The following is a 27,052-nucleotide window of genomic DNA, read 5'->3' as shown; positions in this document are numbered from 1 at the left end:
TTATATTAGGTATATTTTATATGTAGAAAAATCAATCTTAAAAGTAATTAAAGCTCATTGGGTTAAATTGGTAAATAATTATACATTCGAATACTATCGTCATATATGTATAGTGTGTGAATTAGTAGGAATTCGGACAAAAGTAATAAAGAAGATTAATAGAGAGTATTAATAGAAAAGTAATAATCGAATTTAAACTGTTGTGAGACATACTAACATTGAATAATTTTAAAACAAGTGAGTCTAAACCGTAAAATTATTAAAAAGTTATAATTGTAATAAAGGAACAATACAACATGGCATAATGATTTATTGTCGTACAAAAACTTATATTCTAGGTACAAATAAACAGAGGTAACTTAACTAAAAATTGTTGGTAAATTGCGTATAATATATTATAACCGAGCATAAACAATTATCTACCTGAGTTTCAATAAATTTAAAGTAAACTCGAGTATGTTTGATACAATTTGAAGATATATTATGACATTACTTTGGATTTTCTTACCAACATATTTACGAATCTAGATGTTACATTAAGTCTATTTGCATGGACATGTAATATAATAATTGGATATATAGGTATTTGCTATTTGCACGTACCTACTCTTGGTTTGATTGGTTGAATTACCTTTTGCATAAGTAGGTATCAATGTGTTAGGCAAATACGTTCATAGAAATTAGTTCTAAAACGTAAGTGTAAATTATAAATAGAGTGTTAGAGTTAGTAGCTTAATTTACATAAATTAATCTATTTACAAATGCTCATTGCGAAACCACTGACAGTCAGTCAATATAAAATCGAATAATCAGTGCCATAACAATGCAATAAAGGTAACTTCAAGAGGAAAATAAGGCACAACAAGATACATTTGAGATTCAGGAAAACTTAATGCTATTTGGAAATAAACCTTAACCTACATAGACGATTTTGAACTTATTATAAACATTTAGATTTAGAGTCCGACCAGTGAGTCGTGTCACAAAAAAAACGCGGGAATTTCAGTACAAACCGCACCTGGCAATAAAATTACTATGAAATTAAATGACAGCGTGAAACTGACAGCTTATTTGTTAGGAAAAAAAGTTGCCATATAAAGAATAAAAAAAAATAGCTTGTGAAACGACTCGCTGGTCAGACTAACGTTTTCCTCTTCCATGTATTTTATCACAGCGTATAATAACTACATATCGGTACCGCCGGCACTTAAATATGTACAGAAATTAAACCTTTATATATTCTAATGGACGGTTATGGACGGCATGACCACGTCAACTTACAATTGGTACAAATCTTAAATCTAATCAGATCTCGTGGTTACTTGTTGAGAGTGCATGTACAGATTGTACCTACAGATACCCAAGCTAAATTCAAAATTTTGTGTCTCTGTTTTTGCTTTACGTAATCTGAAAAGTTTTCATAAAACTTTACGGGCCTGATTTAGTTAAATTATCTTTTATCCCTTTTTTACAAACACATAAGTCAAAATAACAGATAAAGACAAACGATTATTTAGCTAATTGACGTTTGTAGCGCGTTTATGAATAAGGGGGTTAGTATTTAATATAGAAGTACGTAACTGAAAGTGTTTCTCTATACGCAAGACGACTAAGTAAACATAACATAACATAGGTATTTATATCAGTACTAATTTTAACTGACGAATACCTTATAAGTAATTGCATAAAAGCTTATATCGCTAATGGTCATCTAAGAACCCTTTTTTGATAAAGGTTAATCTTTAATCTACAGTTGGCAACATTTCCTTATTTGCCATTATTCGTGGCTAGAGTAACAAAACAAAGGAGACGCAGCGGCGTATTTAGGCAAATACGGCAAAGTAAATTGCTAGCATAAAGTTTGTCTACGTAACTGGGTTTAAATCAGAATCTGAGTTTCTATAATCACTTTGAGACAAATCATTAAAATAAATACCAATTTCTCAGAAGTCAGAACCATACACCCTTCAAAAGTGAATAAAACAGTTTCACGTGTAACAGTTGTCCTCGTCGGCGTGGTCGCTGCAGTCGATGTTGCCGTCGCAGAGCTGAGCGAGGGTGATGCAGCGGCCGTCGACGCAGCGCAGCTCGCTGTCGGGGCAGGGCGACGCGTGCGCGGTGGACCGGCCGCCTGACGTGTCGGGCTTGTCGGGCCGGTCGACCGTCGTGCTCTCCTGGGACTCCCCGGACTCGGTCGCGGGGGCGGGCCGTTGGGCTTTCTGTGAAAGCATCTGGAAGTTCATTGAAGATCACGAGACTAGAAGACAAAGTTCTCAAAGGTGTAAGTGTATGTGTTAAGCTACATTTTGTCAAATAAACCTAGACAGTGCTTTTCAAAAGTTGCATAGATGAATTAATGTAGGTACTTTAGTAAAGGATTGTTCTATTTAGTTTCGGTTTTTCAATTATAACCGAGGAACCTTAAATGATTCTGATAGAAACATTTTTCAGTTTTATGATAGAGACAGAAGACTTAGCAAGAATTAAACTGATGAATTTTATCTTTTAGAAGAGTAACTTGATTATTTACCCTCATCAGGTCTGCCCCATTGATCACTCGCTCTAGCTTGTTGATGGACTGGTCTAGTCTGGTCGGTTCCGCAGGATAAGCCAAAATGGCGGGATTTCGGACCTTTGCTGATTTGGGACGTGGCATTGGCGCTCTTCCTTGTAATGGATTTACTTTAGTCAAGTCCTGATAAATGATCTTAGGTTGGTTGGTTCTGGTTGGTTGGTTGGTTTGGGTGGTTGGTACATTGGTTTGATTTCTCGGTCTGTCTTCAGCTCTTTTGTGTTTTTCTTGCGATTCTGTAAGTATTTTTGTGTGGTCGAGGACGGTAAGATCATCTGCTTGTGTATCTTCACTTTCTTCTTCAGTTTCATGTTTGTTTTTGTTGGCCTTTTTCGAGGTATCGTCATCAGATTCAGTTTTCTTAGATTTTGTGGCCTGGAGCATGGCGGGAGTATATGGTGTCAGTCGAGATAACGATGGTCGTCGGGTGAAGTTTCTTTTCAGGGCGTTGGTGCTGTCACTAGTCATGAGCAGTTCCTTGCTGCTATCGTCTCCTGTAACATAATTAGCAATTTAATTAATATCTGGGAGACCGAGCTTTGCTCGGAAAACATATAAAAACACAAAAATGCGCGTTTTCCCAGAGATAAGACCTAGCTAGATCGATTTATCGCTCCCGAAAATCCCCATATAGCAAATTTCATCGAAATCGTTAGAGCCGTTTCCGATATTCCCGAAATATACACATCAACAAGAATTGCTCGTATAAAGGTATTATTATATGACTGATAATATGACTGATAATGTAAAAGTGTAAATGATTCTGATTTTTACTTCAGAGTTGAAAACAGGCACAGAATTCTTTGACTCCTTATCCGATTTTTCGCGAAAAAATCATCGCATCATACCTCGGTTTCAAAGTACACTTCAAAGTTCACACCAGCTTAGACCTTAATAGCTTGATTCGATGGCAGTTCTAATTATTTATGAACTTGTTTCATCTAAATACCGGATCCTCACAGCCCAGATCCCCGCGGGCCTTGCCGCACCTCACCTAGCGTTTATCGTTCCAATCCACACCGTGTACATAGTGTACAATCTACATACCTGACCGATGGACCTTTTTCGGCGCCGGCACTTTGTTGGGGCGGTGCACGGCGGGCTGGGGTGCGGAGCCGGCGGGCTCCTCGCCCAGGTCCTCCTGCACTCCGACGCACAGCGCCTCGCTCTCGTCGTCACCGTCGGGGCAGTCAGTGTAGCCGTCGCACTTCCAGCGCGAGTGGATGCATGTTCCTGATTCGCAGCTGTGGAATAGAAAGGGTGTTGTGGTTCTTGATATGGACCTATGTTAGATTCATACACTTAACATTATTGCCACATGCCTAATATGCAAGTTTTTTGCTAATCCAGGATACTAAATAGGTTGGTACTCCGTAATTTTATTGTAGGTACGTAAATTTTGCAATACTTTCGAAAGCCCTAAATTTTGTCGAACTTTTTGGGGATTTCGACAAGAGAACAATTCAAATATTTAAATATTCCGGATTCTAACCGAATTTTTAAGGTTTGTGTGTAGACGTTATTGGATCATATTAAGAATATCCACGTTAGAGGCAGTTTCAGAATACCTAAGGCCAATCGAAGAAAAGCTCACCGATAAATCGACTCCGTTGGTATGGCCACGTCATGAGGCGCCCCCCCATACCACATGACGACAAAGGTGCTATAAAGATGAGTGAGAAGCCTAGGGGTCGCGGGAGGCCCAAGACAACACAGGTCTTGTAAAAAAGAACCTTAAAGAGAAAAGAATACTACCCAGGACAGCCGCTCCTAGCGATGTCGTATAAGGAGAGCCGACCCCAAGTAAATGGGATAAGGCTAGGAAGAAGAAGAAGAAGAAGTGGGGCTTTGCTTGCAAAAACGTTACCTACACTTGACTTCTAAGTATATAACAAGAGTTCTAAAGTGTTCATTATTATGCTTACCGAAACTCATGCGGCTGGCATGTGCCACAAATGTTCTCATCCTCGCCGGCAGGGCAGTCATGAGCCCCGTCACAAATCCAGTCCCTAGGTATGCAAGTGCCGTCGCTGCAGGGCATCTCCTGCCGCTCGCACGGTGTCCGCGCCGCCACGCAGTTGGCGCTCGAGTACTGCTTGCAGTTTAAAATTGTGCGAAGCTCGTGAGGAATCTCACTTTCACATCCGGCCAAGACAGCTGGAAAAGAACGAAGATTTTTATAATCATTGCAGCAATTCCAGTATTAAATAAAAAATACGAATACTACACAAATGTGGGTTTTTGAGAAGTTTACAACAACAATATACATTTCTGATCTTTTACGAGTAGCATGTCTCCGTTGACCACTCAAAATTAAAATTGGAACAGGTATAATCCCCAATGCAGTTGATATTTTGCAACTATGACGGAGGCTAGATCATTTGCTAGATTTAGCATCCATAAATATCTTTCGTAGCTAAAATTGTTATGAGATACGAACCTTTGCATAAATTATAGCAAGGCAGTTTGGGGGCATAAGGCGCTGGGCTGCACTCGGGCTCCAACAAGGCGCAGGCGAAGGTCTTGAAGCGGACGCTGCAGTTGGTGGCGGCCACGAACAGGATCTGAGGCAGCAGCGTGGAGACGGAGATACCGCCGAAGGCTGCCGGCTTGCCTGCCAAGTCGTAGGGTAGTACGCCTCGGCACAGCGGCAGACTCGTCGAGCGACACTGAGATACTGAAACATTAACATTACGTACGTGAGTGCAATTCCCATTATAGAAAAGATATTAATTGCTTGATATGAAACCTCTTGAAAACTGTGGCGGTTCTTTACGATTGTGCCCGTAGTGCTAACCCATTTTGAACAACCAGATTGTGATCCCTTGAAAATAAATATTGAGTGCAACCCATATATCCCATATTCTAAAGTAAATTGGCATCACTTACTAAATCATTAGCTTCCACCGCATGCATACCCTAGGTTTGATGTTTTGACTTACCATCAGGATTGACACTTATTGGGTAGTTTTTAGTGGTCGTGTCATCCCTATCACGCCACGTAGGCAGCGTCGGCGACACCCTTGTGTTATAGACGGAGCTCTGCGTGGTAGATTGCATTTTTTCAGCATCTTCAATTCCGATTCCAAAGAGTTTTGAATGACCCGAAGTGAAGTTCGTTTTCGCCGGACCTTGGATGTAGAATTCTTGCATTTCAGGAGGCAGGACAGGTCCTAAATTGACAGCCTTAACAGGCCAAGGTAACAGACCGAGTACAGATTTGTACGCGAGATCATCTTCTTTTTGAGGAGTTATTTTGTCATTGTGAATAATGTACAGATTGTTGACGATGGCTTCGCTAGGGTCCTCGGTGCTAGTGGTGGTGGTTGTAGTGGTGGTGGTAACACCTTCGCCATCTTTGAAGTAAATGGCTAAAGGTTTCTCTGGTTTCTGTGTGATGTGAGGTTTCAGCGTGGAGTCGTCGGGCAGCTGATTTATTTTATGTAATACTTTCGGTGATCTCAAATTCTCGGTGTCGGCATTTTCGTTTCCATATTGTACCTCTGGTGTCAGGTGGGTTGGAAACACCGGAGGAATGGGTAGTTTCGTTTGCTTATCAGTGATTAAACTGATCACAGCCTGCAATTCTTCATTTTTATTGTGTTCTGCATCGTAAAAATCTATTTCCGGCGTTCTCGTGTCTGTAAGTAGGCATTTATTATTTAGAAACTCTTATTAAATTTACTTAATAAGAAAATACGAACATTATAGACGAAATGGTAGTATCACTTATGTTTGTTATTCTAAATTTAAATAAACTGATAATGAAATTTTTTTTTTTTGGAAAAACTACGATGACAATAACTGTTATAACCTATAGCTACATAGTGTTATTACCATTATCGATTATCCCACACACTTATAAACGAACTATTATAAAAACAAGTAGGCAACGTGATGCTATCAAATAATACGAGTCAGCTAGTAATCCCAGTGCTTTCTAAAACGAGAAGTGCCAAATTACACGGACTAAATAAAACCAAAATATAGGCATTTTTATGATTATTTAATGAACGAAGACCTGAATACCTAATCTACGTGACGTGAAGTAGGTAATGTATAATTGTGCTGTGTAAAACTATTATAGTAGTATTATGTAGACCGTTGTTCTAGTCTAGTAGATATATCTGCTGCTAACTGTACCTAGGTACTTTATGATTATATTGACGACTAACTACCAAGAGTCTTAGGGTCGGTTGCACCAAACTGTTCGTATGGTTAAAGAGTTCGCTAAATTTTTATGTATGGAAAGTTTCATAGTAAAGTGCCGGGGCGCGCCGGCTGACGTGGATCAGTCTGTCAAATGTGGTTGGTGCAACTGGCCCTTATTAATAGACGCTAAATTTACCCGGTTTGGCACTCTTCGCAGTAACAATGTATGCCTGCGCCATAGACACTGCCAAACATGGCGGGCGACATAGCGTGGTAGGACTCTAAGTTTTTATTTAGTATCATTTCATTTGTTCCGATGCCCGACATAAAATCTAACCCGCTTACCAGCGGCCGTACGCTGATTGCCATCGTTTTTAGGGATCCGTACCGAAAGGGTAAAACCGGACCCTATTAGTAAGACTCCGCTGTCCGTCTGTCTGTCCGTCTGTCTGTCCGTCTGTCTGTTACCAGGCTGTATCTCACGAACCGTGATAGCTAGACAGTTGACATTTTCACAGATGATGTATTTCTATTGCCGCTATAAAAACAAATACTAAACATAGAATAAAATAACTATTTAAGTGGGGCTCCCATACAAGAAACCTGATTTTTTTGCCGATTTTTACCTTATGGAACGGAACCCTTCGTGCGCAAGTCCGACTCGCACTTGGCCGGTTTTTTAGATATGATTTGCAACTTCGTTACTCTGACTTACCACCCATCACTTTGGTGTTTATTTTCTTAGGCTCCGGTGGCTTATATGTATGATCGTGGGCGCGGTGTGTGTCGGCCACCGCCACGGTCGACTCCCAGTACGTCGCATTTATCATCTCTGGTTCCGTCTGGAAGTTATCTGCAATTAAAAAAAAAAGGTAAACTTTTACACAGTGGATATATGGATATGCTCCGAAGCAATAGTGGAGGAGTCAATCGGTAACGCAAAGGCGAAATAAACCTTTATGCTATGGAAAATATCTCATTAAATAATCCTGAAGCCTGCGCTCATGATCATGAGTTACTACTCGAATATAATATAATCAATACCGCGAGCGAGTGTGATAATATAAACAACTTGACTAGTTTCTACAGATATATAAACAAAACAACTTCGTAATACTGATGAAATAAGCGACGACAGTAGCATAGAAATATTATACTAAAAACCACGTGTAACAGTTATTTTGAATTTAAAATTATTCACCTAAATAGTAGAGCTCATAAACAATAATAAAACCCCATATCTAATAAGAGGCGCGTAACATGTTTGCCGCTATATTTTATGGCGGTTAGTAAAAATGTCTACAAATTGCCAAATTTAATCAAGAAAGTATGTGCAAATTACCCTTTGACATCTTCGTCAAACTAGAATGCGTGACATAAGCGGACTCAGAGAATAAAATCGAGGCTTACGAGGAATTTATTTATATTATTAGAGTGATTCTCAAAATAGTGGCATCTTAACCTGTCATCGAGTTTTTGAATTGAATGTATGTTTATTTGCACTTTTCCATATGAAACAAAAATGTATCTAGATAAACTAAAACAATGTTTATCGAGGCCAAGTCATTATTTTTATTTAAATTTAATACTTATGTTTATAAAAAATAAAGAGTAGCACTTTTCACTGTAACCTGTCTTGTCCAAAAGCATCGCTCTTCCAGTTTTAGTTCTTTAGATTTTATAAGCACCAATTTATGTAAATAAAATATTATGCTATATAATAACACAAACAAAACCTTTTAAAATGTACTTTGCACAGGCCTTATATATATATATATATTTTTACAACAATATTCACGCACGAAGTTTGTCCAAGGATATTTTCACTGTTAACCTGTACCAACCTGTATACATGCGCGGTATTGCATCTGACTCATACACAGAAAAATTTATTTAGATCATAACTATGGCAAAATATTAGGTAAGTATCAAGCTAACCACCGTAGGGTACCATTATGACCCAAGTGTCGTAGTTTCGTAGAGACAAGTGGTTAAAGTCAGAAATCTGGGGTTTTATAACGGAATGTTAACTTTAACTTGTCTCGATTATTTTACGAATTTGGTATGGGGCCTAATGTAATAATATCATTTTAATATTGTATGAAGGTTTATTCATCTATGCTAAAAGTGAGACATTCGTATTATTATTCGTTCAAGGGAAAAAATAAAAATGAATGTATTTTTCACTGTAACCTGCTTAACTTTAACCTGTGTTCAATGTATAGGTTATTGTATGTCTTGAAAATAACTTCTTCATTTTCCGTTCCCTTTTGAAAATTTGGGGTACTTGAAGTGGTAAAACATATTTTTCATTCTTAAAAGTAAAAAAATACATAAAAAATTTTTTGATTAACTTTAACCTGTTGATGCCACTTTCTTGAGAATCACTCATTAACCCATTTTTTAATTACCGGTTTTGAGTACAGTTTACTTAATGACTCGTGAAGTAGAATGTGCGTTTTTTGTTATCAAATAATCGATATGTGAGAGAAGTTCTGTAGATAGGAGAAGTGTTCATCTAACCAACAAATAACAATTTAAACGAACAATGGAATATGGAGCAGATAAATATACAGATACTGTATCTAATATCGCTTTTGTGCAAACAGCCATTCAACGCTCGCAATATTACGTAACTAGGGAGGAAGCCGCTGGGAGAAGCACCCATCGGCGGAGACGCAAAATCGGTGAAAGCGGGGTTCAAGATGTCACGGCACACCTCAGCCTGCTATCGGACATTAATCCTTATCGCTGTTGCACAACAACACACATACATAATACAAATACGTGCATATGTTCAAACTATAAATCAACTCCTTTGAAGCCCGCCTAGAACAGAGGAGATTAATTGCTGAATTCAGAACGATGAATTCATGAATTGTGCGACGAGTTAATTTGTCTCGAGATTGTATAGATATGCGTGCCTTCATGCATTGTACCATGTCACATGTGAACTTAATTTTGATAATAAGTAGAACATGGTGCAATAGCTCGGGTGTGTAATGATCCGTATAACAATTTTTGATATATTTTCAAAAGATATAACTACTTTTGATATAATTTCATAGTGTATAATCACTTAAGCGGTATAATGAACTTTTGATATAACAACAAAATAACTATTTTCATGGGGTGTAATGCTTAATCGATATAAAAGCTATTCGATATTAACTCATATAACGTTTACTGGATATAATGAATATTTGTTATAAGTATTTATGGTATAATGTATTCTAATGTATAAAAATAACGAAGCGAAACGTGTCGAGGATTTCCATTACTTATTCCTAAAAAAAGTAAAGTAATAAAAAAGTCGGTTCTGGCGCTTCGCCGGCCGCTACCGCGGCACGCTCGCTTCGCTCGCTCGGCTCGCGCGCTGTAGGGTCGCAGTTCTACCTAACACTCCTCCTCGCTTCGCTCGTCGTCGTACCTAACTGAGACCTGCCTTAAGTCCGAATACGTAGGTTGTTATAATAGTAGTAAATATTACAAACTATACCAGTACTACATTATGCCAACTGAGCGTTATATCGAACATAGTTACATATATCATATATACGTTAAACGCTGTTAATGTTAGATCAGAAGTTGTTATATTACAAGTTCATTATACTTGACAGACTCTCTAAGAATATACCATGTATTGTTATAGCAAAAGTGCATTATGTCCCTCAATCGTTATATCGACTAAAAATATATCAAAAGTTGTTATATGGACCGTTACGCACCCCAATAGCTCTTTAGTTAAAGTCGACTACTGTTGAGATTTAAAATTGCCGCATAAATGTACATACTCTAAATTAATTACTGAATTGATCGCTAGATGTCTCTTTTTAAAATGGAAACTAGCTAACGGTATGTTTTCTAAAGACAATGGAGTCAAACAGTTTCCATGGTCAAGTCAGTAACCAAAAATAAAGTGACAGTGATAAGTGAAGTATAGTAGTAAAAGTAACAGTGCTTAGTGATAGGAAAGTGAACTTTAAAGTGCAGTGTTTAAGTGCGGATTTACAACAGCCAGGTGCGAACATTTGGTCCTTCGAACCGGATCAGGCTGTGACGCGAGTGATAGTGCAGTGCAAAGTGGACTCTATCGGATTGCACTAAGGACTATAATTGAGTAAGATCGTTCCGTTTATTTGGACTTGTAGAATTTCGCGAAGTGTACTTTGAACTTGTAAAATTTTCCGCGATATTTGGGACTTAGAATATTTCGTAGTGTTCTGAACATAGTCTAATTTTCGAGTATCCGAGACTTAGAAAATTTTCATAGAATTTAGAACATAGAAAAATTCTGTGATTAAAAGACTTTGAATATTTTTCACTAACTTGTGTCTTAGAAGTTTGGAACTTAGAAAATTCTTGGAATTTGGACTCAGTCAAAATGGAAGCCTTATTCGTAGTACAAGCGGATAACTTACATCTTCTTCAGAAAACGGCTACAAACTTCAAGAAGTGTCCCAAGGCGAAACTTACCAAGTCATACTTGCAAGTCAGAGTGGAGAATTTAGACAAACTTTGGGAAGTTTTTCAAAACACTCACCGAGAGATAGTGAAGATAGCGACAACAGAACAACGAAATAGTCACGAATATTTTATGCAAGAGATATACGACAATGGAGAAGAGTTGTATATAGACACCAAAGCGGAGATACTTGCGAAATTAGAAGGAGAGCAAACGAGTCATACATCAGGAACGGAGAAGCAATCCATCAGACCACAGAGCCAGGAAGTTAAGCTACCTAAGATTAATATACCACAGTTCAATGGAAATTACAATGATTGGGGGACTTTCAAGGATCTCTACACATCTCTCATTCATAATCAGAGTTCATTGAGCCCAGTGCAGAAATTGCACTATTTGAAGAGTAGTCTTAGTGGCGAAGCTGAACAACTGCTAAAGCACATTCAAATTACTGAGAAAAATTATGAAGTAGCATGGAATACCTTACACAACAGATACAATAACAAGAGGATTATGGTTAACTCAATTTTGAATAGATTTTTGGGTCAAAAGAAACTGAGCGTTGAATCTGCCAAAGGTGTCAAAGAATTGCTGGATATTTCTACAGAATGTCTGAACAGCTTGAAGAACAATGACATTAGTATCGATAACTGGGATCCAATCATAATACATCTATTGGTGCACAAGTTAGATACGGAGTCACACAAGCACTGGGAAGAGGATCTGAAGTCATTATCTGTGGAAGACTTGCCGACATTGGAACAATTCAGCAAATTTTTGGAGGGAAGATTTAGAGTTTTGGAGATGGTTCAAACTGCGCACCCAAAAGAGAAGCCTCAAGTTAGAGCCAAGACGTTCCATGCAACTGCTACGCCTAGCAGTACCACAGACTCCAACCATCAATGCGGTTTCTGTAATGAAGATCATTTCATCTACAACTGCAAGGAGTTTGCTAAATTGGATCCCGAGCAACGATCCAAGGAGGTTCAAACAAGGAGTCTTTGCTTCAACTGTCTACGGCCTGGACATAGCGTGAGATTTTGCAAGCGTAATACTTCATGCCTGCGTTGTAAGAGAAAGCATCACACACTATTGCACGTTACGAAACCTAACACTGTATCACTCGAAGAAAAACCAGAGAAAGAAAACAAAGAGCAAGCTACACCAACAATCAACATAGTATCTCACTGTGCCTCTCAGAGACGGGTTACTCTTTTAGCTACAGCACTAGTGAATATTATGACAAACAGAGGAGCACAAGTAGTTCGAGCACTCATAGATCCATGTTCGGAAGAGTCATTTATATCAGAGGAGACCGTCAACAAACTACAACTCAAACGAACAAGGGTGGAGGGTCAAGTGACAGGTGTTGCGAAGATGTCGACTCCAATCAAGCACGCGGCGGAAATACAAATAGTATCGAGAATCAACGAGAGCTACAAGCTAAACTGCACCGCCTACGTGACAAAAGAAGTTACTGACATAATGCCTGTTACGAAGATCAATAAAGAACAATGGACTCAACTACATGGCTTGGAGTTAGCTGATCCTACATACTACAATCCTGGAGAGATAGATTTGTTACTTGGTGTGCATGTCTATACAGACATTTTAATGAGTGGAGTCATCAAGGGCAAACCAGGATCACCGATAGCGCAACAGACGTTATTCGGATGGATAATTTCGGGCGGAGCACCCGGTGAAGAGCACGGGAAGAATGGAAGAATTGTTAGCATGCATTTGAGTGTGAGCCTAGACAACATGCTGCAAAGATTTTGGGAATCGGAGACGCTAGATACTGAGAGCAAAAACACTCTGACACCTCTAGAGAAAAGAGCTGAAGAGATTTACGAGAAAACACTAGCGAGAGATGAGGATGGAAGATTCATTGTTGGACTACCATTCGTACGAGATACACCGATTGTTCCCGAAAATTCCCGTTCAATTGCTGTCAAAAGACTTGAATGTCTAGAGAGGAAGTTAGCACACAACAGCAAATTGAAAACTGAGTACGATAACGTGATTAAAGAGTACCTTACCTTGAAACACATGAAACCGGTAGGCAAGCCTGAGAAAGATGAGAAAACAGTCTACCTTCCACATCATGCTGTGGTTCGCGAGGATCGGGAGACCACGAAAGTGAGAGTAGTTTTTGACGCATCCTGTAAAGGATCTAATGGAGTATCTCGCAATGATGAACTACTGGTTGGACCGACTCTGCTAGAAGAGCTAAGAGATGTCATCATGAGATGGAGACAAAACAAGATATGTTTTGTGGCAGACATCGTAAAGATGTATCGACAGATCAAGGTTCGAGAAGCAGACACTGACTATCAGAGAATTTTGTACAGATTTGATCCAAAAGAAGAGATTCAAGATTTCAGAATGCTAACCGTAACATTTGGCACAGCATCAGCACCATATTTGGCAATAAGGACACTAAAACAGCTGGCCAAAGAAGAGAAAGACGCATTCCCTAGAGCATCTGAAATTATAGACAGAGACTTTTACATGGACGATGTACTTACAGGATTCGATGATGTGAAGTCAGCATTAGAAGCACACGAAGAGCTGAACAAAGTAATGAGCAAATGTGGATTTGAGTTACAAAAGTGGGCTTCTAACAGCAGAGAATTTATGTCGGCCATACAACCTGAAAAGAGAGAGAGTTCAAACACTGTAGACATGAGTAGAAAGAGCCAAATAAAGACACTCGGAATAATTTGGAATATCGATGAAGACAAACTCAAAGTTACACAAAAGGAAACCAATACTGAAAAACCTGTTACAAAGAGAAATGTACTCGGACAGATCGCTTCACTTTTCGATCCGTTGGGTTGGTTAGCACCAGCAATCATGAAGGCAAAGATGTTCATGCAGAAGCTATGGTTGGAAAAGCTAGATTGGGATGAGGAACTACCCACAGATCTAAAAGAAGAATGGATCCAGTACCAAGAAGACTTACCCGCGTTATCAGCGCAGCGATACAGATTGATCGTTGGACTGGTTCTAGTAAAAATTCAGCGATCGAGTTACATGGATTTTCTGACGCATGCCAGACAGGATATGCAGCAGTCGTGTACCTTCGAGTTGTACCCAAAGATGGGTCACTATGTCAAGTGTCTTTAATTACTGCAAAAACCAAAGTTGCACCAGTTGTTAAACCATTGTCTTTGCCACGACTTGAACTATGCGGAGCATCGCTACTTAGCAAACTCATGAAACACGTGATGAGAGTTCTAAATATCGAGTTGCAACAAACCTATGCGTGGGTAGACTCCAAACTGGTTTTAGCCTGGATAAAAGGAGATCCTAACAGATGGACACCCTATGTCAAGAATAGAGTGATTGACATAAGGAGCAATTTAGACACACACTGGTTATATGTCAATACCAAGGATAACCCAGCAGATCCAGCTTCCAGAGGTCTGTCACCCAGCAAGCTGAAACAAAATCAGTTATGGTTCAATGGTCCGGAATTCTTACATGAACCTGAATTCACCATACCCGTCGACTCCATACCTGAAACAGAATTAGAGAAACGCTTGTTAGTAAAATGTAAGACAACAACCATAGAAACAGACTCTGAAAAGCTTACCTTACTGAAGAAATACTCGTCACTGTTAAAACTTCTGGACGTGATTTCGTATTGTAGAAGATGGCTGAAGATCCTGAAAAGAGAAAAGAATATTAGTAAACATATAACCTGTGAAGAAAAAGATGAAGCACTTACCTTGTGTTTAAAGATGTCCCAAGAGATAGAATTTCCTGAAGAGATTGATCACCTGAAAAGTGGAAACACTATTAAGAAAAGCAGTCGTCTACTGCAATTCACACCTTATCTGGATGATAAAGGTCTTTTGAGATTAGGAGGAAGACTGAAACACGCAGAGTTGAGTATGGATCAAAAGCATCCTATTATTATAACTAAAAACAACGTATTGTTACCTGTTTTGTTGGAAGATTCTCACAAAAACACTCTTCATGGAGGGCCGCATCTCATGACACCATATTTGAGAAGCAAATACTGGATTATTAAAGGAGGTTCTTCAATAAGGCAGTTTTACAAGAAGTGTATAACGTGTGCAAGATACAATGCGAAAACAAATACTCAGTTGATGGGAAACTTACCGGTAGTTCGAGTGAAGCCTTCCCGCCCTTTCCTTATCAGCGGTGTTGACTTTGCCGGTCCCATCACATGCAGAATGAGTAAAGGTCGAGGAGCTAAGACATACAAGGCATATATTGCTTTATTTGTGTGTATGTCTACCAAAGCCATACATTTGGAACTAGTCAGCGATATGACCACAGAAGCGTTTATCGCTGCCTTCAAAAGATTTGTGTCTAGGCGTGGTCATTGCAAGGAACTCTGGAGTGATCATGGTACAACATTCGTTGCAGCTGAAAAAGAACTATTGAAGATGTGGCAACAAGGTCGCAACGAAATCCCAGAAGACTTACTCAAAAGTTTAGACGACAGAGGAACTCGTTGGAGATATATTCCCCCTGGAGCACCAAACTTTGGAGGACTATGGGAGGCCGGTGTAAAATCGACGAAATATCATCTGAAAAGAATAATGCAAGACGCAACCCTGACGTTCGAAGAATTTTATACGGTCCTTTCGCAAGTTGAAGCGTGTCTTAACTCACGTCCATTGGCTCCATTAGGCGATGATTTAGATTATTTGACACCTGGACATTTTCTGGTCGGCGAACCCTTGATTTGCTTACCAGATCGCAGTAATGAGCAGAGTAACATATCCAGCTTATCGAGATGGCAGTTGACCCAACGAATGCTACGAGATTTTTGGGTTAAATGGCAAAGCGAATACCTTTCTCGTTTGCAATTGCGTCCAAAATGGAATACACCTAAGAAGGATTTAGAAATTGGAGAACTGGTATTGATCAAAGATGGAAGATTTCCACCAGCTAACTGGAGAGTAGGTAGAGTACTTAAGAAGTACCCTGGCACTGATGGATTGACTCGTATGTATGATATTCGCACAGCTTTCGGGATCACACAACGGCCGATTACCAAGCTGTGTCGACTTCCTAACTAGTAATCAAGGAATACTTCCTTGGCGGCGGAGGATGTTGAGATTTGAATTGCCGCATAAATGTACATACTCTAAATTAATTACTGAATTGATCGCTAGATGTCTCTTTTTAAAATGCAAACTAGCTAACGGTATGTTTTCTAAAGACAATGGAGTCAAACAGTTTCCATGGTCAAGTCAGTAACCAAAAATAAAGTGACAGTGATAAGTGAAGTATAGTAGTAAAAGTAACAGTGCTTAGTGATAGGAAAGTGAACTTTAAAGTGCAGTGTTTAAGTGCGGATTTACAACAGCCAGGTGCGAACAACTACTTATGTGAACGTTTCCTAGTATTGCGTGGATATATGCCCTACAGATCGAGCTTTTTTCTTTCCTTAATTTGGCACTGTCCAAAATACTGTACAAAATCTTTGGCCCTCTATTTGTATTTTTTTCTTAACCAGGATCATTGATCCTATTGAGCGCCGAGGAGGTTTGAACTTACGACCTTCCGTGATTTCTGCCAAATTAAGGACAACTGGGTTGATTAAGAATTAATAATACATACACATAATACATAACATAAGCTATCCCTCCGTTTCCTAAAAATATACCTATTACATATACATATATGTAATATGGTTTTGAAATGGTCTATACTGTTTGCTTGATGCTGTTCGTGCCGTATTTTTGATCTATAACAAAGTTAACGTATTAGTCGCATGTCGGACCAAAAAAAGTCTGCAGCGGATTTGATAGCCCACGCAGTGCAAGTGTCATTTATACGTCATAATTTCATAGAAGTTTGACGTTTAAAATAACACGTGCACTGCGTGGGCTATCAAATCCGCTGCAGACTATTCTTGGTCTGACTTTACCTACATATTTGATTTAGGCACAAATGTTTTTTTTTACCCAATAGCCCAGCAACGCAATCCAGAAAGTAAGGTTAAGTAAATGTATTTATTTAGATATCATTTAAATATCTATACAGATAAATAGTGATGATATATTTTACCTATAGTTTCGAGAACCGTAGGTGTAAATAAGGTAAAATAACACATGAAATTAAGACTACTACCTACCTACATACTTAGAAACAAAAACATATTAAAAATCAAAATGTTAAAAATCAAAGTGTTAAGTCTAGTGAAATAAGCTCCGTATCAAGCGGAAAGGTAACATATTTTGATAACGCAAAATTTTATTAAACTGAAAATTTATAAGATTGCTTATTGTATGTGAATAAACGTATTATGAATGTAGTAAATTGGACACGAGACTAGATAAGCACTGGATATTAGTAATTAGGACAGATGATAATAATTATGCAACATTACCTACTACCTAGGTAGGTAATCACCCGCTGCATACCTTGAGGAGTAGGTAGGTATGCAGGTACAGTTAGTTATCAGTGCAATTATGGCTCTGTGGACTATTAAGCAGGCGCAATTTGAAATATAAGTAGTTATCCGTCCCCACAGGCGTTACTCTAACAGTATTTTAGACAACGGAAAACAAGGAGTTGATAATATCAGGATTGGTCTACCGCGGGCCTTAAAATAGATATATGAGGATGTTATGCAAACTTTCCGTTATAAATACATAAAATTACGCACAATATAGACATTTACAACTTAGGCAAAACTAAGCTAAATCCTCGGGTAGATAAATCTAAATACGTAAGCTGTAAAAATACGAGTTAATTAGCTCAAACATTTACAAATATATTAACTGAAAAAATATTCATAACCTTTTGACTAAATGGGCGGAAAATATTATGTAAGTAGGTATTCTCATTGACAATAGCCCAATAAGTAGATTTTAGTATAAGCAATCAGACTCTACCGACATGCTTATTGACAATAGAACGGCTATTAACGTATTCATAAAAGTACTTAAGCCATAAAAGCAACCTTTTGACGACAGTTATATCATAATAATCCGAAGTCAACGCTGGTTTTAAAAGCATACAAAGGAAAGTCGCATCGAGGGTCACCCGGGGCACGCAATATAACGAAGCTGTCTTCAAGATGGACATTTTTCTTTTGCAAATTAGTTCTGGTGAAGGGGCAACTTTCTATATGAACAATTGCATTTATTTGACTACATTGCAGTATATATAAGGCAGGCCACAGAACAGACACGCGGGATTACGCGTGGAATATTGCTGACAGATTTCTGTTACACAGAAGTGACAGATGTTAAAAACTGACAGTCATTCAGCGCGAAAACCACCACATATGGGCAATCCGAGCGGAATTCGGTCAGTTTCTGATTTGACGAATATCTCTGTCCGTTGACGAAAATTTGTCGCTCCTATCAAATTTCCGTTACCATAGATATTCCGCTCGGATTTCCGCCAAGACTGCAGTGAGACTAAGGCCTAAGGCCTTAGCCGTCAGCTGTTTAGCTGACGGCTCAGCCCCACACGGACTTAAATGGGTCCTTTGCGTGCGAACCGAGAAAGTTACGTCAATTTATTATGATATGAGAGGAGATCAGAAGCTTAACATGGATGCTCTTAATTCAATGTTTATAATTTTATTGCCGTTCAAAAGATTGCTTAATTAATTATTAAAATATACTCCTAACAAATTAAAGTCTTGTCTACTTCGTTTGTTTACTAACAACAACGATTATGTTGAAATTTAAGTTAATGATAGTGGCACAGGATTTTCGCCTGCATATTTTTTTTTATTTTCAACAAATAAAATAAAATTAACGGACGAATAACAATATGCTGGGAGTCCATCACTAATACTCTAATAGTAATAAACTTAGCAAAGTTAGTTAAATATCGAATTCGAACCATTTGCTTAATTAAGTTAAATTTAAATGGATGTAAGCGCGTTTTATAAAAAATCATCCTTACCTAACTTTCATGAATACACATACGTTTCTATTTTTAATAGCTAGGAATTATGTCAAAAAGAAAGACAAATTGACATTCACTCTTCCTTTCTAATCCAGTTACGATGATCGCCTAGTATCTTACGTCCAGGAACTTTCAACCCAGCGCTAAAGCACGCAGACACCTCACGGAGGCCTATTCAGGAAGTAAGTTCTTGTTATTATACTGTTATGGATATGATGTGTAAAATGTGAACTGTGACATTTTTTAACCAAAAATGTCACACAACGTTGGTAATAATTTAATAAATTACTAATAATTGTATCCGTAAATAATATGTGTATGTTATGTTTTCTGTACAGTGTTTGTTTGTCTAAGTAGGTAGCTTGTTTTCATTTTTCTCCCAATTACCTACTCAAAGGTTTACTGGAAGACATAATTTAGAGGGACATCAGGTTCACATTTGTAGATTGCATATATTTTTTGCATTTTCCACCTGTCTTATGATCAATTACTTTAATGTCAAAACCACCGTATAATGACAAAAAGTACCATTTGAATAGGCCTCAAGTTTATTAGTAGATAGTATTACATAAAATCGGCGCTTCGTGCAGAAACGTCTCGTCCACCGACAGCCCGTATTTAGCCCCGGAACAGACATTATAGCTATTAGACAAATATGGGATCATGCTCGGGTAAATGAGTTGAGATGGGCAAATAAATAAATAAAGTAGAGCTGATATTACGTTATTGATATTGCGTTTTGTCGCATAAATAGTGTTTAGTTTTTAAGTTTATAATATATATATATGTATGTTAGTCTGTAAGGTATTTGTAATATGGGCCTTGTTGCCTGATTTAAATTTAAATAAATAAAATAAATAAAATAAAATAAATTACGTCGTACTAACCGGACGTCGTACTAAACGAATTACCAATTTTAATATATATTTTTAATCAAAATAATTACATCATCTTGTCTTTATTAATACTTATGCGATAGTCAAAGAAAAAAAAAACATTTCAATTATAATATTTATTTACGTTAGTATTACACCACTTTGTCTTCAATGGAGAGAGTTGTAGAAGAAGCAACTTTTGTAGGTACGCGTACTTACTCATCATCCGCAAATTACTGGAATCCCGTAAAATAAAAAGTCGTGATTCTTGGGGATCTAATCAAGATGACAATCGTACATCGACAATCAAAAAAATTTTTTTTTCTCAAACATTTAAATTTTCACTCAATCCTTTATCGCTGACTGTTTACTTTTGTTTCGTTTCAACAAGCAACTAATACTCAATTGAGACAATTCTTACAAACCCAAACTCAATTAGGATGCGTTGTTTTATCACACAGTTCCTATGGCCAGCTCCTGTGTCCATCATCAGATCAGCTAGAAGGTACCAAAATATTGCATTGTCACCCAACTTACATAATTTTAAGCTTGATTGAATAATGGGAATTGTGTTTTATTTAGTTTGCAAGATTACTAAAAGTCACATGACTATTTCATCATGCTGCGTATAGGCAAAGGGGGGAGGGGAGTTGGGTGCGCAGGGCGGACTAAGCATCTTACCAACAATTTATTTGTAAAAACTACGTCGCTCGTCGTTGTAACCGGACTTGACGGACGGATTTTGTGTCCATTTTCGTCGTTAAAAGCGAAGCGGTTGGTCGTTATAAGCGGAGTCGTACTAAACGGTTGTACTGTCATAGTAGCTTGTATTAAAACCAAACAAGTGCCTATACTTACGTCGCTATAAGCGGTTGGTTGTTATATGCGAAGTCGTACTAACCGGATTCTACTGTAAATATTAGGGGACATCTTACACAGATCAACCTAGCCCCAAACTAAGCAAAGCTTGTACTATGGGTGCTAGGCGACGATATACATACTTATATAGATAAATACATACTTATATACATAGAAAACACCCATGACTCAGGAACAAATATCTGTGCTCATCACACAAATAAATGCCCTTACCGGGATTCGAACCCAGGACCATCGGTTTCACAGGCAGGGTCACTACTCACAACCCACTAGGCCAGACCGGTAGTCAATATTGCGAAAATACACGCAACGACAATAGTTTTTACTGAGGGTCAATAACAGTTCATTTTCGTTAAAATTATATTACGTTATTAATTTAAAATTTGATAAATAAATCTTAATTTTACCTTTCATTACAAACATTACCCTTTTTGGCTTCGCCGCTGTTGAGTAAAGATAATGCGATCATATCTAGTTAATTGATGAAAAGAGAAGAAGTTTATAGGTTCGTATATTATAAATAGCTATAGCAATGAATGATCAATAAAACGAATTACTTGAATAACAAGTCAATAAATAAAAATAATGCATTCGTACTTTTTGGTTTTAAAATTTTAGTTTTCCTGGTATAATAAAAGTCGATTAGAGGTAACTTTTTGATTGATTTATAGACACGATACGAAAATATAAAAATCTTATTAATCTGATAACATAACACCACTGATTTTCAACTACGTAGGTATCTAAGCTATCTAAGTTTTCAAAGACAATCTAGCAACCTATCGAACTATGCATTATGTTTAGTGGACAATCTTAGAGTAAAACGTTATCATATATGAAAGAGTCACCTAGGAAGTACACAATAAGATGTAGATAGCGCGAGGGATCAGCTCATTAAATAGGTAGGTACATCACGTGCAGCTGCAGCGACATGAAGATGATTACATGATGATAGTTGATGAGCAGGCTGTCTGTCGGGACACTCACTAGGCATAATGAAATATACGAAGCTATGTCCTTACCAGGCTGTCGGGACACTCACTAGGCATAATGAAATATACGAAGATATCGAGCGCGATGTACACGACGAGGAGTGCGACGGGCCAGCGCATAGGGCGGAAGGAGCATCACCTTGCTGCGCGTAGCGCCATACATACCAGGCTGTCAGGGACACTCACGAGGCATTAGGAAGTACACGAAGATGGCCAGAGCGCCGCACACGACGAGGAGTGCGACCGGCCAGCGCATAAACCGCGGACGGAGCATCATCTTGCTGCGCGCAGCGCCATACATACCAGGCTGTCAGGGACACTCACCAGGCATTAGGAAGTACACGAAGATGGCCAGAGCGACGCACACGACGATGAGCGCGACGGGCCAGCGCATAACCCGCAGCAGGCGCGCCATTTTGCCGCCGTCCGCGCCTACGCCCAGCGGCACCCGGTAAAGGCTGTCGGGGTGCGAGCCCTGGAACAACGCAAATAAAAAAAAGAAATAAGAAAATGCATTATACTTAACAGACTTTGATATGGTTTTTAATTTAATATACTAAATATTAAATGATTGCCGAGCTTTACGAAAGATACTTAATAGGAATAAAAAAAACAGCTGTGTCAGGCTACTAGCGTGTCTAATATTTCAGTAGTTCTGCTGCTGTAACAGACATATGGTGCAAACGAATCAACATAATAAATGCAGAGTTTTCCTGCAGATATAGCTAAGTATACGTAACCTAAGCTGAATAAAACTAACTAGGTACTTAACTACCTATACAATGCAGTGTCATTCTAAACCCCTAGTCTATATTTCATTCGATAGCGTGACGAGCGTTGTCAACCTATAAGAAGGTACATAGAAGCGTTTTGAAGTACTTAGGTACCTACCTATATTTAACAAACAAAGATTCTTTCATTGTAATAATTGATTCACTCATGGCAGCACTGCTAACTTTAACCTTTTGAACGCCACAGACGGCAATTGACGTCAACGCAAAATCATGACAACGACGCCAAAGACGGCATTTGACGTCGATCGTTTTTAGGGTTCCGTACCCAAAGGGTAAACCGGGACCCTATTACTAAGACTCCGCTGTCCGTCCGTCCGTCACCAGGCTGTATCTCACGAACCGTGATAGCTAGACAGTTGACATTTTCACAGATGATGTATTTCTGTTGCCGCTATAACAACAAATACTAAAAAGTACGGAACCCTCGGTGGGCGAGTCCGACTCGCACTTGTCCGGTTTTTTTATGAAAATCTACTGAAAAACACCCCACTTTTAGGTTGGCATTATTTATTCACAAAACTAAATTTTACCCCCGTGGCGTTAGTGGCACGGCAAATGGATGCGCCGCTTGGCGTTCAAAAGGTTAAATAGTTTAAATATAGGTAAATAAAACTAAAGATGAACTGGAAACCTAACAATTGTTCGTCATCGCTATTACAAAACAAAATATAAAGTTGGAAGGTCAGTAGGTGAATGCTTAAGCTAAAATGAGTGTAATAACAGATATTAACCCTCACAATTTACTCACGGACGCAACAAAGGTAGCTGGACAATAAAATTAATTCACACCGCGCCGTGATCGCAGCTGTCAAATAGGTAGTTACTTACGTGACTGTTAAAAATGTTATTATGCCTCGATACGGGGAAAGAAGCACGTGCTGCCGATGCTCGTAACTTTTCTTAACTGCAGCTTAATGGACGTAAATTAATGCGGAGTTTGGGTCAGCAGAACGAGTTTCCGAAATATTTCTCTTTTGTCTATAAGTGGTGATTTGAGACCTATTTAACACGTACTCACACGCAGTAAATATATAGGTAATACAGCCTTATGGCTTAAATGAAAGAAATTAAAGTAAATTAAGTAAATAACCAATTTTCAGTTGTAATGATGTCTGTTTATTTTCATATCGTAAAGAGCAAAAACATTTTAGATCTCTTACTTATTACAGTGTTGAGTAATGAAAGAGTTTTATAGTTTTTTCAAAGGCATTTATGAGATGATACTTAGGGCATACTGAAAATTCCTGGACTGGCCACTTAGAAAAAATATGTCGTCTCATATATCAGAATCCAGAAACTTTCAGTATGGCCCACGTATACAATAGGTGTAAGTTATACCTAGTTCATTATTATTCGGAGGCTGATTAACTCATAAATTAATATTTTTGTGCGAAGTAGGTATCGGTGTTTCATCAGAAAGTGCCATAAATCCTATTAAATTAAAGAATCTTACGACGTAGGCCAGTTTAGTTAATTGAGTTGTGATTTATTATTTAATCGTGATTGTAATAATAGAGGGATTTGTGATTTCCTATCGTTATAATTACATGTAGAAATTGGCAAGCGCATTGAAGTAGATATTAATTACTTTCAACTAATTAGTATTGCAAGGAGTTCGCTACTCGAGTGCTAGGCTAGGATATTAGGATTTACTCCCAAGCCAACTACTCGAAGCTAGCTCGGTAGCCAGGGCGTACAGTATACACGCATATACATAATGATACCAGACAAAACAGTGCAGATCTTATTGGTCCATTAGTATGGCATAAGGATGATGGGTTCATTTATCGCGAGGTCGAGCTCAAAATGTATATAAAAAAGTAGAAAAATAAGTGCACTTTAATCATCGTCTTTCTGGCGTTGTCACGGTATTTTTTTTATAGGTAGAAAGTAATATAACTTTTGCGATACTTAGAGTATATACTCAATTATACTCGTAAGTATTTTGCTTGCATACCTAACTAATTGTACTTATACGCTCACTACTCGTACATACCGTAATGATTCATTGATATAATCTCATTACTAAAGTATTTGAACAAATTAAATTATTTCAGAAAAATATTTTAATTTGTTTTTATCAAGTAGAAACACTACTATATAAATTATAAACTGAAATAAATGTCATATACTAAGAAAAAGTGACCAAGGCCTCCAGTGCCCCAGGCTGGAATCGAACCAGCGTCCTCTGCTATCGCGGCAGATGCCTAAGCCACTCGGCCACCGGGTCACAGCGGCATCAGTCAAATTTTCCAAGTATATGCACTTCTTACTGAAGGCTTATGGCGCCCCCTGGCCATCTCTAAGGTAGAACAATATGGTTCGAACCTTCTAACTAGATCACTCATGTGATACTGAGCTAGCGAGAGAGATGGCGCTGCCAACAATACTAAAGTATTTGAACAAATTAAATTATTTCAGAAAAAATAAGTTTCAGAAGAATGAGTGATCTAGTTAGAAGGTTCGAACCATATTGTTCTACCTTAGAGATGGCCAGGGGGCGCCATAAGCCTTCAGTAAGAAGTGCATATACTTGGAAAATTTGACTGATGCCGCTGTGACCCGGTGGCCGAGTGGCTTAGGCATCTGCCGCGATAGCAGAGGACGCTGGTTCGATTCCAGCCTGGGGCACTGGAGGCCTTGGTCACTTTTTCTTAGTATATGACATTTATTTCAGTTTATAATTTATATAGTAGTGTTTCTACTTGATAAAAACAAATTAAAATATTTTTCTGAAATAATTTAATTTGTTCAAATACTTTAGTATTGTTGGCAGCGCCATCTCTCTCGCTAGCTCAGTATCACATGAGTGATCTAGTTAGAAGGTTCGAACCATATTGTTCTACCTTAGAGATGGCCAGGGGGCGCCATAAGCCTTCAGTAAGAAGTGCATATACTTGGAAAATTTGACTGATGCCGCTGTGACCCGGTGGCCGAGTGGCTTAGGCATCTGCCGCGATAGCAGAGGACGCTGGTTCGATTCCAGCCTGGGGCACTGGAGGCCTTGGTCACTTTTTCTTAGTATATGACATTTATTTCAGTTTATAATCTCATTAGTCATTAAATATACGCCCATAAACGCTACTTTCATTTTAACAATATCACTGTAAGTTCATAACGATAGAAGAAACATGTTAAGTGGAAAATTACTTACATAACCCAGTATTCTTTCGACGCCCAATACTTCATTAAAATCCAAAGTCAGAGTCAAGTGAAGGCTCTACCTACGGGATCTAAATGTTTAGCGCAATTCTCTCAAGCAAACTACTTAAATCTCTCAAGTGGTCAACCGTAACCCAACTGCAACCTAGCATGTAATCAAAATGTCGCCATACGACAGCTTGTATGTTGTAAATTAGTATGACGTATGCAGGTTATTACGATAACGCGGAAGGCATTTTGACCAAGACACCCCCGGCTAATCACATGTGCCCTAGTACAGGACTAGATATCATATTACATTTTATGTACCTACATAATATCAATTGCTCTAGCGATAACGACTAAGTGCGCTTTTAAATAATATTGAAGGCAAATTAATGAGGCACGTCGAACTGGGTATTAACCTTCAATAACTGATATAATCGCTCGAGAAGCACTCCCATAAATTAAACTCAACGCATTTCACACCGTACACATTCCTTATGCAATATTTTTTGTTCATTAATCAAAAAAATTAATTACGAAAAGGCACAGAATTAATTACTTGCGGTCGCATCGCGGTAAACCGTGCAAACAAAGTTCGTTCGTCATGAGCTTTCCAGAGAAGATTAGTGAAAGGCTCCAAATAACATAAACCTAATGATGGATCGCTACAATAATCTTACGTTAGTTACCTTAGAACGGTACTTCTTCGATTCTCTCGGTTTGTTGAAGTACTTGTCCAATTTGTTTTCGTAGCCAGTGATTATCTCGCTAACAGTGGGGCTCGGCGGCGCCGTATGTCGTGTCGAAAGCGCCTCGCCATGCTCCGCGATGGTGGGTAGGTTGCCGTTAGGCGAGGAACAGCTGCTGCTAGATCTTGAATAAGCATAGTTAACAGATCCATCTGTCGGGTTCTTCGGTTTCTTCTTGAACGCGTACCGCCTCGGCTTCGCGTCTGTCGTCTCCAAGTCGTATGTCTCGTAATTGTCGCTGACTTGATGCTCCTCTACTTCCGTATTGGGCACATAGCGAAGCATCTTCGGCTCCTTACTTTTTTTCCCTTTCTTCTCATATTTGACGGAGTCGGTTTCGTTGTCGAGCTGCGCCAGACTCGGCTGCAGCTCGTTGGCGGTCCTGTGCGCCTTGCGCCGGTTTTTGCGCTCCGCAGTGCGCGTCTGCACGTGGTCTTCCACTATTTCGGACTCCGAGGACGGTCTATCCCCATACATTATGTAATGTCCATTAACCATTTTTGAATATTTCGT

At 38.6% G+C, this 27,052-nt stretch overlaps 1 protein-coding gene across 1 annotated transcript; it reads right to left on the bottom strand.

The window, feature by feature from the left end:
• Positions 1-1,973: 1,973 nt before the first annotated feature.
• LOC134789785 (uncharacterized) lies at positions 1,974-27,052 on the bottom strand. The gene is made up of 9 exons (XM_063760432.1): positions 26,480-27,052; positions 22,174-22,324; positions 7,440-7,577; positions 5,515-6,213; positions 5,013-5,249; positions 4,498-4,729; positions 3,620-3,816; positions 2,531-3,066; positions 1,974-2,231 (listed from the first exon to the last, which is right to left on the bottom strand). The coding sequence occupies exons 1-9, from the start codon at positions 27,035-27,037 to the stop codon at positions 1,989-1,991; spliced, it is 2,991 nt and encodes a 996-aa protein (XP_063616502.1). The 5' UTR covers positions 27,038-27,052; the 3' UTR covers positions 1,974-1,988.

Source organism: Cydia splendana, chromosome 4, assembly GCF_910591565.1.
Source record: "Cydia splendana chromosome 4, ilCydSple1.2, whole genome shotgun sequence".
In the NCBI taxonomy this organism is placed as follows: domain Eukaryota; kingdom Metazoa; phylum Arthropoda; class Insecta; order Lepidoptera; family Tortricidae; genus Cydia; species Cydia splendana.
The sequence above is the reverse complement of the archived record's forward strand: the minus strand, read 5'-3'. Positions and strand labels throughout refer to the sequence as shown.

What these genes read in the sequence shown, in the direction of transcription:
- LOC134789785 (XM_063760432.1), bottom strand. Translation starts at nt 27,037, where the DNA reads ATGGTTAATGGACATTACATAATGTATGGGGATAGACCGTCCTCGGAG. An exon ending in AATAAGTGTCAATCCTGATG is followed by an intron (nt 5,250 to 5,514) that starts GTAAGTCAAAAC and finishes TTAATGTTTCAG; the next exon opens with TATCTCAGTGTCGCTCGACG. An exon ending in GAAAAAGGTCCATCGGTCAG is followed by an intron (nt 3,067 to 3,619) that starts GTATGTAGATTG and finishes ATTATGTTACAG; the next exon opens with GAGACGATAGCAGCAAGGAA.